Consider the following 14,361-nt stretch of genomic DNA (forward strand, 5'->3'; position numbering starts at 1 on the left):
CCATGTCGGGTGGGTGAGGCTACTCTGGACGAGGGAAGGTTCGGGATCCGTTCACAATAGCAACCTATGCTCGTCGGTGGCTGTGTTTCTAGCTATCTCTATTTGGTTGTAGACGTCATACTTTTGGGGGGTCTATAGATGTGCTATTCTATTTTGCTTTACTACTGATTTCATGTGTTGTATGTCTTTTTTCTTTATCTTGTTGTTCTTAGTGGGTGCTCTTCGATCCTCCTGCCTTTGATAATTCTCATTGCCATTTCTTGGACTGCTGAATTGACAAAACTTGTAGGTTGACTTGAGGCTCTTCGTTCGTGGAAATTTCTTAGCATGTTCTTCATTTTAATTTTGTATTGTGTCCCAGGTTTGATGCTATATTTCAAATTGTGAGTTGTCTATTATAGATCAAGTGTGAGATTTATGTATTTACTTTTAGAAGTTAATAAATTAACTTGCATATTAGTTTTCTCTCTAAAAAAAACTTAAACAGTGTAGTTGGTTTCGAATCTAGAAACATTCCTATAGTAAATTCTTTCGGCCATTTGAGAACGGTCTTTTAGGATCCTACTCGGCACCAGAAAAAAAGAGATTATTTAATGCTTCATCTCTTGTCAGCTCTTCTTAATCCAATAATTCGAGCACGAATATCAGAGGGAAGCTCTTCCTTAATCTATTGATATTAATGAATTATAAATATCGAAGGCAGGACTTTTGGAGAAATACAAATGTCAAAAGATTAAAAAGGCTCTTAAATATTTACTAAGAAAATAAATCAAACTAAACCATTCTTTGCCCACAAGTCTATACGACCATTTATAGACTAAGGAAAGAGTCAAAATCTTAATCCAACCAAAAGATGAACTTTTCATTTATATTATAACCTAGGCTCAATAAATTCTAGTTTAAATTAAATTAGTATACTAGAATAAATAAAATTAAACTTCGAATTCTACTTGAAAGCAAATTGCTGATTTAGAATCCTAAATGGTAGATAAAATTTGGCCAAATCCGCCTTGATCATAACAACCTATGATTGAGATAAGTTTATCAGAGACACGCCTTCCAATTTTAATTCATCACAGCTTGGTTTTCTATTCAAAGTTAAAAATAAATAAACTTAATGGAAATAAATCAAACTGACTATTTATAAAACTAATAAAAAAAATCAAAATCTTAATTAGATAAAGAGATGAATTTTCCAGAAGGTTTCGATAGAGACTCATAAAATTCTAGTTTAAATTAAAGAAAGCATAGTAGATAATATAGAATCAAATTCCTAAAATCTACACTGGAAAATATAATAGTACAATTGTTGATTTCGATGCCTAAACGATACGATTTGGTGGCTGTCCAATCAGAGACATATCTCTCATTGCCAGATCCAATTCCATTCAAATTTGGAACTCGTCGAAGCTTGCTTTTCCTATTCAAAGTAGAATTAATTTCCTTTTTTTTATTAAAATTAGTTTAGAATAGTTGATTTCTAATGAATACCTCTTGAATAAATTAGTACCATCCAGCTCATCACTCCTATCAATACCACAACTTATCACTAGATTCATCGTATTTTGTTCTTTAGTCTTTAATCCCATGTTCACAAATTACTTTTTTTTTTCTTATTCTAAAAGATAATTTCTTATTCCAAAATAATAGTTAAATATTATAATAATTTTATTTAAAAATATAAATTCTATTCATCAAATTATATATTAAATGATAAGATTTGGTTAAATAAACGAAGGATGCTAAAAGATTTGTTCAGAACGACGTTTCCACCTAAAATAAAGTATAATCTTGACTAATTTAGTTATGTCATGCCGAGACTTTGATTCATCTTAGATAACCGTCTTTCAGACAATATCAGATCGTCATGAATTCTTTCACTGTGCATGCTGCACTTAATTTGTATTAGAGAGACTCATCTCGCGACAGTACACATAAACCATATATATATTTGGGGCTTGCGGATTTGATGGTGGTTTTGGACGAGGAGTGCTGCACTCTGATGCTAATTTGTTATGCTAGCGCCGGGAACGCAAGTTATTTTTAAAAATTTATAAACAAATCTAATAGAATAGTAAAAGATTTGAGAAAATTAAATATCACTAAAGCTAATATCAACACCAAAGAAAAATCCGTAATGCTAAAGATTTTCTAATACTTAATCAAATCACAAATAAGGACTTCAAAATAAATGCAAACTATAAAGAAAAGAGAATGAGAAATAAAATTTATATGATTCGGTGATGTGCCTACATCTACAGAGAATGCAAAGTTTCAATCCACTAATTTAATTCAAATAAAGATGCAGATACAAATAGTTTTCCTTCTCCAATCTCTCTCAATTTTCAGCAAGGAGTTCTACCGGATTATGTGATGCTTGAAGTGCCTGAGATATCTGAAATTGGATCTATTAATGGGGGCAATGGAGAAAGTATATTGTTATGTATGCTCTTTAAGCGAGTTTGTAACATTTAGTGTTTTGATGATTGTGATGCAATGCAACTTGCTACATACTGACATTACGCCAAAATCGCCCTGCAATTTGATAAGTAATACCCTGACGAAGTGAAGCATCTAAAAGAATACTCAGAAAGGAAGAATTTCCAGGAGAGAATTAGCTTTGGCATAGGATACTACAGTAGGATTACTTTCCATGAGAGAATTGCTACCTCGAGATACACTTACGTGGTAAGTTTTACCGTATCCTAGTTAAACCATTGGGTGGTGGAAGATTCTTAGGATGAATGGGGAAACGTTGTGGCATAAAAATTCTTACAAATTCTAAGTAATGGATCTTTTAATCTTAGAAAACAAGGGTATGAAATTATATTTATTTATTTTCAAAAGAACAAGTTTGCTCATAAGTAAGTACTATATTCCTCTGATAAGAAGAATATATTCATATACCCTGCCTTAGATAGACAATGACAATGGCGGCACCAAAAACAAATTTGTAAGGAAAGATGAGATTTATTACATGTGAAACAGCAGGGGAGCGACAATTTCCCTTCCGAGTTTCTCAGAGGAAGGTGACAGCGATTGGGCTCCTCACATAGTACTTCCCAGAAACCCAAGCAAATTGCCCTTCTGAGACCTGGCCTTTCTTTCCGGCAGCGGCGCCTCCCTTCATGCTTATCGTGACTTTGAAGCTCTTCTTTTCATCCACTTGGGAGAACTTTAGCGTAGGAGGATCGACGTAGACATGCGTTCCGTCGGGCTCATCAAAGTCAACCATGTACTCTGTGTCTGCATCGCCTACGTTTGTCACCGTACGATTAACGGTGACTTGAGTCGAAGTAGAGCTCAGATACACTGACACCGAAGGATAGTTCAGTTGCTCTGGTTTGATGGCATGGACCTTTGAACAGCTTACTCTGCCTTGGGCGACTGCAGAGACTTGGTTGTCCGTGTAGCCCAGACCACATAGGTAATGTATGTAGTCATAGTGACGGAGGTCATAGACGAGGCCCGGATCATTTGCCGCCAATGGGTCGACGTGCCCAGATCCCATGGCGAATACGCTGGCCGCGACGCCTGCGGGCTTCGAATCATCGCCGATCGGGTTCCCGTCACGATCTACCTTGTACGCTGTTGTCATGATTGCCGACTTAACCATGGCAGGAGACCAACCCGGATGGTTGTTCCTTAACATGGCCACGATGCCAGCTACGTGAGGGGTAGCCATGGAGGTGCCACTCTCAAAATTGAAAGTTTTGGATGTAGCAAGGAGATTAGCGTCAGGTCCGACCTCAAACGGCCACGCGGCTAAGACATTGACGCCGGGCGCGATGACGTCGGGCTTTATGATGTTGCCGTTCATCAGGCTCGGGCCTCGGGACGAGAAGTAGGCAACGGAGGGCGAAGGGCGAACGTCGAACTTGTCGCCTTCGAAGATGATCGCTGCGGTACTGGCATTCGGCACGGAGTTGAAGTACGTTATGATCTTCCACGCATCGCTGAAGCTGACGTGCGCCGTCGGGATGACATGCGGCTCGGACAAAGTCGTGTTTCCCATCCACGGCTGGTTCATCAGTATCATGCCGGCGCCACCCGCCGCCTTGACGACCTTACCTTTTTCGATATTCGTGATGTGGCCTACCCCGCACAGCACGATCTTCCCTTTGACATCAAAGGTGTCCATGGAGCCATTCAGGCAATTTAAGGTCTCCTGGGTTTTAAGAACGCCTGGATACACCAAGGGCAGCTGAGTCGAATTGAATTCTTTCGGTTGGTAGGCTGTTTCACCGTAGAACACGTCCCCGTTCCCGAGCCTCACTGTTGCCCTTATCCTTCTATCCGTCGTGCTTGCTCCGACGGTTAATATCCACGGGGCATCATTGGCGATGATGCTTGCGGAAGTGCCACTGTTTCCCGCTGCGGCGACCGGAACGATCCCTTTGGTAATCGCAGCGTATGATCCTACGGCAATGCTGTTACTCCACATTTCTAAGTTTACCCAACCAAGGGACATGGAGAGCACGTCGACGTGATTACGGATGGCTTCCTCGAGGCCTTTAAGTGTATCGCCACCGACGGCGGCAACTGACAATTTGCCACCCTTGACGTTGTGTAACACTTTGTAGATTGCAAGGTGAGCTTTTGGTGCAACTCCGGAGGCAGTGCCCTTTGCTTGGTCAAGAACATCCGCATCATCGACAAAATTCCCCGCGGCAATGCTCGCTGTGTGAGTGCCGTGTCCGTACTTGTCCTCCGGCGAGACAGTTCTCCCGTTCTTGAACGCGACCGCCCCAATGAGCTTGTTGTTGCAGATAGGCTGGCCCCAGTAGCAATTGCCATTCCATTTGATTGGCGGCGGCGGCACACCGGCATCCCTGAAGGACGGATGGGTGGACATAATGCCGGAGTCTAAGACCGCGATGATCTGGCCGGCACCGTATTCGGAGTCATACCATGCGCTATCCCATCTGTTAAGCCCTAAGAACTGTGGTGTATAGGTTGTCTGGGCGAAGAGTGTTTCCTCCGGATAGGCCAAGAGAACACCATCCATTGCTCTCATGGCTTCGGCTTCTTGAGCCGTTAACCTTGCGGCGAAGCCACTGATCACATGGCGGTATGCGTAGACCATCCGCGGCTCACCGGAGTCGACGGTGGTGTTAGGCAAGAATGACTTATACCAGTTGATTCGATCTTTGAAGCGGAGGAACCTTACGTTGGTTGGCTTCTGTACGTGAACGATGTAGGTCTGCATTTGGGTGATGTTGCCATGATCGTTGTCAACAATGGATGAGATTTGGCTATGGACGAAGACGAGATTTGGATTGTACAAAAGGAAGAAGAAGAAGGAGATAATCAAGTAGAAGGAAGATAGAAAAGCATCCATACCGAAGATTAACGCAGTGGACTGCTATATTAGTGGAGTAGATCGCTCATTAAATACTGGGATTGTTTATAGAATGAGGAAAGTATAGATGTAAGGTGGTAACTAGAATAACACATCTAAGGGATCAATAATAAGGGTGTCATAATAGAGGTATAATTATTACGCGCTGGTGATCGATCAATGATGAAATGTAATCATATATGATACGTGACAATTGGAGGAAGTTTCTAACACATCGTTCGTGGAATATTTACTGTCTTCAGGGCCTTGCTGCGGATTTTCTTCATCTCGTGATGTAGGAAATTCTTGCATTCATTACATATGGCAATGCTCCATTAATTATTCACGTCTAAAGATACCAACGAGATAATCATGATCGATATTAAACGATAAAAAAGAATGTTAACTGTATGGTAGTATTTCAAAGTACGACACACCAAACCAGCTTGTACGAAGCTCCTACGTCCCACTAGCCTGGGCTATATACAGTTTGTTTATATTATACATATTTTTATAATGAAATGCATATAATTTCCCAAAGAAATGTTTGTTATTTTTTGCAACCTTCTCCACTAAGCATTAAGATCCAATTTTGAAATATTGTGTTATATATTGAAATGCAACTTAATTATTATGTAACTTTCTTCTGATATTTATGCCAGTTTACCAGATACCCATGAAAGAAGCACCCCCTATAATGTTTTCGCCAATTATAATCTTTCAAATTACACAATAAATGCGCCTCCATTCCAAATAAAATTTTCCAGCAGTGGAGGTCCTTAACTTGGGATGCTCCCATTGTTTTTCCAAAAGTGTATGCTGAGAAGGCCCATAACTAAGATTCAGAAGGTGACTATTTTAATTTGGTGTTTGTATAACTGTGCAATTTGGCATGTATACTAGTCCCCAGAAGTATTGAGCTCAAATAGTATCGCTTTACAAATTATCCTTTTAATTCGTGTACAGTAGTATCTGTTATTTTAGGAAGGGTTCCGTAGGCATAAATTCCATTTATTCATTCAATGAAATGTGTTAAAATGTGTTTCAACGTGATGAGGCCAGGATTAGGATGATGGACAAGGCTCTACCATGTCCCTCCATGCGTGTTAATACGTAGGCATTATACTCCAAACACACACACACTCTTAAGTCCAAATAAAATTCCATGTTACACCTTTCTTTAAGATTGTTTGCATAGGATGCCAAATATATTAATATCAATATTTAAGCTAGTTAACCTGAGGATTATATAGCACTTAATACCTCTCCAAGTAAATACTGCACGGATGCTGTTATTCACAATTCTCGACAGCAACAAACAAAAACAAAACAAAAAATCCGGTATTCCCAAGTAATCTCACACAGCATATACTTCTAGGCAACAAAATATAGCGACTCATGTCATAAATATTAGTATTTTCTAGTCAATTACAAGGACAACAAAAGCATGTACACAGAAGTCAAAAGACATGCTCAAAAATTGCACTCTTCGCCCTAATTAATGCGCTATTCTAGTGGCTCATTGTCTATCGCTAATTACCCAACAGAGAAGAAACAAGGCATGAGTTTTCGTGCCTGAACTGGCCGCTGAGATCTCCTCATGTCCTTCCACTTCTTCTCTCGGTCAGATGCATGACAATGTCCCTCCCAAAGTTTACAGGGAGCTGCTTCATCACATACATAGCAATAGCACTGCAGCATATAGCAAACAAGTACATGAGATTGTGGCATACAATAATCACATAGGTTCAAGACAACTTAAAATTCATGTCTAAAAGTGAGATTCATGACTCCATACTCCTCCATGACATCTAATTTCCATACCTTTTAAAAATTGCTTGCATGAAGAAGTTATGTTAAATATGTAGAAAAGGGCAGAACCAATCTATAGTATCTATTAGATGGGTCTCAATCTAGAGTGACTAGTGTGTGGGGATAACATCACTACGTCAGCTATTCCTGGTCTGAGTTTATGCTAACGCTAACTCAGGCTAGCATTTGTCCAACCCTTATACCCAAACCATCATTACTCAAGCGCTTCAGCAGGTGGGCTAATTTGAGTTGTCTTCATCATGCTGTGTCGGAATTAAACATGACTAATCCTAGTTAGTATAAGGACAAATTTCAAAGACAAGTATATCAATATGTTTAACCATATAACACATTGCAGAAATGAGAAAAACCTTCAAGAAATACTGAAACTGCAAATTTGAAAGGAAAGGAACTTCAGAAAGCACATATTGTGGACAATAACAAGTGGGCCTGGTAGCATAGTATATTAGTACATATGGCAGACATACCAGAAACACTCAAGTGATATAGCAATTATGGAATCAGAAATTAAAGGAAGTTCAGAATAAATATAATGCAGACAAAAAAGTGGACTTCCTACAATTAACTGGTGCAATGGGAACCACACATCAAGGAGGATAACTTCTAAGTGGGGGGGGGTATCAAAGTTAGCATTTCACTCATCAATCTCTCCATCGATTATGAACCTTTTAATTGTGGTGCTTAGGTACCATGCATCAAGGAGAATAACTTCTAACAAGCATTTCACTCACTAAAATCGCCAAAAAAGACAACTGTCATTTAATCCCCTTCTATATTTTTAATTTTAATTAAGAGATTCATAAACACTAACCTCAAGATATCTTAATCCCTGACAAAAAGGTGCTTTAATATCTTCTGCAATTGAATAAAATAAAAAGAAATACACATGAACTTTATATGCTTAGTCATTTCAGAGGTACACATACCCAACAGAGACAACAGTGGATTCTCAAATTCTTCTACTGACCTTAGTGTCAACCAAAGAAACACATTGACATCCCATGCTGCATAAAGATGCTTTGCTACAATGAAAGTTAATGCCCTCTTTTAGAAAGTATAGAAAACCAGTCACAGCATAAAAGTGCCAAGCAACTTTGAATAGTTACACCAAAGTTTTAAAAGGTGACCATGATGTGCCAACAATCTAGAGGACAACATAATGCATGTGCTAGGTCGATGCTTGTATGGAAAAGTTATGTGATAGGTGTTAAGATATACTTAAACTCATAATATCTACAATAATGAGTAGTAAATCATAGGCAAAAACAATAGGTCCCTGTATAGAAACAAAAGTCTGACTTCTGTGTTGCTTTTCAAGATCTTTTTTATTTGGCAAAATGGCATTCTGTATCTTCATCAATATTTCAGAAATTGAGTATCTCGAAATATGAAGTGCATAGGGACCTGCATTACATTATAAGGTCATTAACCATGTTGATATGATGTCTTCCTTTTAGATAATTGGATAAGGCAATCAAAACTAAGCATGTCAGTTGCAAACAACAAAGTAATGCTGAGCAAATATGGTCAGCATTTCAAGTAATGGACAAATGCATTTATGAGAAGAAACAACATGGTAAAATTGGAGAAATAAGCATTGTGGTACCACAATCTAGCCACCATGTGTTCAAAAACTGATCGTGATCATATTCTGACCAACTTCTAAACCTTCTGACTGTGACAATGCTATCACCTGTCGCATTCACATGCATTTGAGAATATTTTCCTTCTGCTTTACCTTAACCCATCCAGAACCAAAATTAAAAGATCATGGAAAATTTTAAAAAATGGCATATCAAATTCAAGACTACCATTGACCAAACCTATTAACGTGCCTTATGCAATACAATGGATAGGGTAATAGTGCTAGTATGAGAATACCTGCAAACAATAGCTCTCATGAGATGTGTTGCTAAAGGGATACTCCACACACAAATGCCTTGAGTGGGGATAATCTCTACAAGCCACCTGCATTAACATAAAATCATTAAAAGAACAATGGCTAACAAATAAAATCTGACACTCTAATTCCATATGAATGACTCATGGAAGAAACATTCTTGTGACATTTCACTCAAATCTCCTAATCTTCGTTTATTTATCATATTTTGCAACACTGATTCATAAAATGTTTCCTTGTATACTACCGAAATTTACACCAAGAAGAAAACTTTATTCCACTTCTTGTATACTCTGTTTCTAGGGTTTCCAGGAAAGAAAAAAATTGTATCCAATTCTTCTCATTACACAGATAAGAAACTGATAACAAGAAGTACTAGAAGAGATAAATGGTAAAGAGATGCGGATTACCTGCCCACGTTCAGCGAGGACGGTGAGATCGTCGTACTCTGAGATCTTACTAGTGAGATCAACGACGAAGGCATCGGACGCGATAATGCAGCATTCATCGTCCTCCCTCCTCTTCTCTTCCCCCGACTTCAGTCGGACATCGGGGTATCTCCTCTTCCTCTTGTACGTCTTTATCCTCGCCTTCGCTTTGTTACTCTTGGTCTTAATCTTGTTTTTATTCCCATCTTCATTTTTTTCTTCGTCTTCATCGGTGTCGGAATCAGAGGAAGAGGAGGACGATACCGCTATCACTTCCGTCTCGCTTGGCATTGCGAGAGGAAATAGAATGGAATAGGGGGTAAGAATAGATTACACAAACCCTCAGAAATTTTCGTATCTATCCTTGTAAGAAGAGTAATTTTGGATAGGATTCCCTGCGATCTAGATTGTTTGAATTTCCAGCTTTTAGAAAAACTGCCAGAGGAGACGCTGTTCGAGAAGAAGAAAGAGCAAACTAAAGCGGCATTGTTAGCCCTGACTCGAACCAAAAAAGATCACACGTGACACGTGCGTGATGTCTTTAATTCTAATATTTAGATAATATTTTATGTATATGTATGTAGTTTCTTCAAATATATGCATGCACCCAAGGATAGTTTTTGGCCAATCTGCTGTCTTTGCTATATATTATCGTTCTACTATAATTTCTAAAATAACTACAGCTGCTGTCATATAAGAGACACGTTAGTCAATGAGGGTCTGATAAACCGGTGATTAAAAATAAATTATTTTGCATAGTAATATAATTTTTATTTTTATTTTTATTTAAAAAAAAAAGGATTCACTTTTGATCAAAGAGTTTTTGTAAACCGCTTTGACTCACTAAAAACCTACGTAGCTTTTAAACCTCAGTCAGATATGGGCTTTCTAGTGGGCCTCAGTAGCATAGATGAACATAAACTTATGGGTTCTTACGTTGAAAGATAGATCCAGGCCGAAATAGAGTCTAAATATCTTTCAATAGATAAGATACAACCTGGCTACGTAGCTTGCGATGCACGCATCACTGTCCACGTAAGCACCAAGTCAGCATTATATTTTTAATGCTAGCTTTCGATGCACCACATGTCAGCTCCACTTATAGGGCCTAAACAGAATTCAAGGCCCAAATTTTCCTGTAGAACTCGGCCGATTGGATCGCCAAGTGGGTCCATTCTCATATCCGAACTCCCCAAATGGTCCTTGTCAAAAGCAACGGTTATGATCCCTTGTGCATCTCGATGCGGTCCTTTGCGGTGCGTGTCACAAATGTTGAGCACCGAGATCAGCCAGGCCGCCACGTGTCCACAGATGTACTGAAATACCCAAAAATACTCGCAATTTAATGGCGGGCATTCTGCACACGTCACCTCCTACATTTTTGTCCTCCTTTAAATAAATTTTATTTTTATTACCGAACTCTTATTTCTTTCTACCCACCTTGGTAGTTATTTTGCTCATAACTAAGTTTAACTTTAATCCTAAATAATATTGTGAAGAAATTATTCGATGGTTGATAGTTTTGTGGCTTGGGCTCGATTTGGTTAATAGTTCGATAGTGCAGTTAACTTAGAAAAATAGCTTAGCAACGTAACGACTTAGAACAGATCACGATATATATGGTTTGAAGCCTAGACTAGATAGTTAAAAGCTCGGTGAGACTTAAAGTGTCTCTATATCTAGAGATGGTTGGCATTTTGTTCAACCCATATCTAGTCTTCGGGCTCATGAATGATTAAAAAACTATTCTTTCTTCTTTTGTCGGTATATTCGAATATTAGTTCTCAAAAAAGAATAATTTTTTTAATGAACTAATCTGCAAATAAATGAAAAGAAAACAATTAATGACGTGATTAGAGCAGGTGGTGATATGCAAAGAAACACCCCGAGTAATAAAAATAAAAAGAGCGCCCCCATTCCCACCTAAAGGGGCCAAGTCTCCGTCGCCTATTTTTCTCCATCATATTCCGTGGTTTGAGGAGCCACTGGGAGAAACTAATGGAGACTGGAGAAGAAAAGAATTCATCTCCATCTCCTCCATCTCCATCGCAATCGGCGGTGGAGGCGGCTACGGCGACCGCCGGGCTGACGGCGGCGGAGTACGCCGGGCTCCGTCCAACGATCAAAACCTATCACCAGTACACGGTGGGCCCCGGCCAATGCTCGTCTCTCCTGGCCCAGCGGATCCGGTCGCCGGCCTCGGCGGCGTGGGCGGTGGTCCGCCGATTCGATCGCCCCCAGATCTACAAGCACTTCATCCGTAGCTGCGCCATCCAGGGCGACGGCGAGGTCCGCGTCGGCTGCCTCCGTGATGTTAGCGTCATCTCCGGCCTACCGGCGAGCACCAGTACCGAGCGCCTCGACGTCCTCGACGACGACCGCCGCGTCTTCGGATTCACCATCATCGGCGGAGAGCACCGCCTCCGGAACTACCGATCCGTGACCACCGTCTCTGAGTTCGGTGGGGACGGCGAGATCTGCACCATCGTGATCGAATCGTACGTCGTGGATGTGCCCGAGGGCAACACGGAGGAAGACACCAGACTCTTCGCCGACACCGTCGTGCGGCTTAACCTCCAGAAGCTCAAGGCGGTCGCGGAGGCGTCCGCCGCGGAGGAACTGGCGCCGCCGCCTCCACGGGCCGCGGAGAAGGGTAAGTGAGATCTCCCCTAAGTACTGCGAAAGAAGGAAGAATTTTAAATTTTGAAAAAAGGAAAAAAAAAAATCTCCTTTCTTGATTCGTGGTGTTAATAATGGGGTGGGTTCCTAACGGTGTTTGGAATTACAGAAATACCCCCCTGTAAGGTTCGTTCGAAGGGAGTGTTTGATTACCCTAGTCTTATGATGTCCATTTCGGTTTTACCTGTTTGTTTTCCTCCTCCTTTTTTTCGGAATATATCAACTGTGAACGAACTGCCGATGTCTTCAAACAGAGAAGAAGAAGAAGAAGAAGGATTTTAATCGGATCCGATTTCGAATTCTGAGTAGTATTGTTGTAGTAGTTGAGTTATAATATATTTACCAATGAATTATCTGACTTCCCAAGGTATCTAATAACTAGTTTATGGAGAAGGGAAGGTAGCTTCTCTGCAAGGGGGAGTTGTTTTGTTTGCTGGAAGTGGCTTTCTCTGCAAACCTGAATGCATCAAATTCCCGCAGTTACGTGGCGCAGAGGATCTGCACTCTTCTGAGCCCCGACAAAACACAGATGATAGTTATTGTTGGGGGATAGCATAGAAATGATACTATGCATCATAACAAAGTTGTCGAAGTTAGATCTGCATTCACATGTAGATACTGACTGTGAATTAGTTGCAGGTGATACTGACTATGATGGGTGCACAGTACCTAAGTTATATATATATATATATATTTTAAGAGCTCAAATACTATATGAGTTAGACAAAAAATAAACTCTTTTTAGATGTAAATAGTTAATCCTTTTTAGATAAAAAATATTTAGATCTCACTAAATTTTAACTAATATAGTAAGCTGATTATTTTAGGCTTTAAGTTATGTCTAAGCTGCAGCTATTTCAAATCAATCGTACTGTGAGTTATCAATTGAATCAAACTGTTGAGTCAAACCATTAAGATATCAAATCATTAAATAATTTTTTTTACAATAATTATTTAGGGTTAGAATCAATTTTTACTTATTTTTAATCTTATTCTTTTTTTTCGTTCTTTTTATCATCAATTTGTCCTTTTGTCATATCGAGATTAGATTATATTTATTCTCCAAAATTTTAGAGGGATAGTAAGGTACTATGTTAGGTGATATGATTATAGAGCTGTTTGACGTGATATTTTTTATGGGGCCATTTTACTTTATGGAATAATAACTTTCATATTAATTTAGTTATATCCATTTCTTAAATTTATACGAGAGAGCTTATTAGTATAGTGATATATTGTGATATATAAATTAGAGATATTTTAGTACATAAGTAAAATACCATTTATGATTGATGGATAAAAGATAGTTGCAATAATTAAAATGATAGTTGATGATAGTTGATTGAAGTTTGTCTCATTTAAGAGCAAAATAATAATAATAATAATAATAAATATAATAACATTAGATAAAATATAAGAGAATAGTTATTAAGAAACTAGTATTAAAATAAATTATTATTTAATTACTATACTTAGTACGAAGAAATTTTATACGAAAATAAACTTATTCTTATCTACTAGCGAAGTGAGGGTAATGGATTCTTCTGTGTATTAATCTATGCTAATATGCTACATCTAGATATCCATTCAATTAGAATCAATATCAAAACACTGCCATTTGATAAAAACTTTTGGCATGTTATTAGAGTATGGTGTTTATTTAAAATTATAGCTATTTTGAATACATAACAGCAGGTTCTATTCGTTTTCTTATCCTACTTCTTCGAAGGCAGTTGAGAACTTTGGAATCTGAAGGGTGAGTGGAGCATTTACATCTCCATGAAAAGAGGACGTATCGATCTTTGATATTATAAATGATAGGTTTGGTGGATAACACCGAATGCAGATGACCCAAAAGTGCAGAATTGTACTATGACACTTTCTAAGATACTCCACTTTCAGCTAGTGGTAGTGGCATTGCAATTAGCCAATTAATTATATGAGCTGTTTCTTAGTTAAACAAACACCCCACTAACCAATGACAAAAGTGCTCCTAGAATTCAAATCCGATAGCAATCATATATACTACTGACTGTATAAAGATATAAAAGGTTAACTATTTCGTCCAACATAAGATAAAGTCACACACAGCAGACTTTCCTTTTCCTTTTAGTACGAAAAAGCTAGGAGAAACTTTGGTCACAAAATCTCCTTGAATACTTCAATGGAAGAGCTTCCTC

At 38.8% G+C, this 14,361-nt stretch overlaps 3 protein-coding genes across 6 annotated transcripts; 1 reads left to right on the plus strand and 2 right to left on the minus strand.

Moving 5' to 3' along the window:
* Positions 1–3,019: 3,019 nt before the first annotated feature.
* Positions 3,020–5,341, minus strand: LOC140766785 (subtilisin-like protease). The gene has a single exon (XM_073106428.1). The coding sequence runs from the start codon at positions 5,339–5,341 to the stop codon at positions 3,020–3,022; it is 2,322 nt and encodes a 773-aa protein (XP_072962529.1).
* Positions 5,342–6,715: 1,374 nt separating this feature from the next.
* Positions 6,716–9,988, minus strand: LOC140767439 (RPM1 interacting protein 13-like). Of its 4 annotated transcripts, none has more exons than XR_012105576.1 (5): positions 9,485–9,988; positions 9,056–9,142; positions 8,101–8,196; positions 7,986–8,003; positions 6,916–7,033 (listed from the first exon to the last, which is right to left on the minus strand). XR_012105576.1 is itself a non-coding variant. In XM_073107348.1 (4 exons), exons 1-3 carry the CDS (start codon positions 9,791–9,793, stop codon positions 8,149–8,151), a joined length of 444 nt encoding a protein of 147 aa, XP_072963449.1. In that variant the 5' UTR covers positions 9,794–9,988; the 3' UTR covers positions 6,895–7,033; positions 8,142–8,148. The 4 variants fall into 4 exon arrangements, 2 of the variants coding, with proteins under 2 accessions (XP_072963448.1, XP_072963449.1); XR_012105577.1 differs by having other exon boundaries at positions 6,921–7,033; positions 7,986–8,029; positions 8,142–8,196; XM_073107348.1 differs by lacking the exon at positions 7,986–8,003 and having other exon boundaries at positions 6,895–7,033; positions 8,142–8,196.
* A 1,438-nt stretch (positions 9,989–11,426) lies between these two features.
* On the plus strand, positions 11,427–12,338 carry LOC140766539 (abscisic acid receptor PYR1-like). The gene has a single exon (XM_073105935.1). The coding sequence runs from the start codon at positions 11,501–11,503 to the stop codon at positions 12,161–12,163; it is 663 nt and encodes a 220-aa protein (XP_072962036.1). The 5' UTR covers positions 11,427–11,500; the 3' UTR covers positions 12,164–12,338.
* Positions 12,339–14,361: the final 2,023 nt, after the last annotated feature.

Source organism: Typha angustifolia, chromosome 9 (assembly GCF_048772165.1).
Source record: "Typha angustifolia cultivar Huaian chromosome 9, ASM4877216v1, whole genome shotgun sequence".
Classification (NCBI taxonomy): Eukaryota; Viridiplantae; Streptophyta; class Magnoliopsida; order Poales; family Typhaceae; genus Typha; species Typha angustifolia.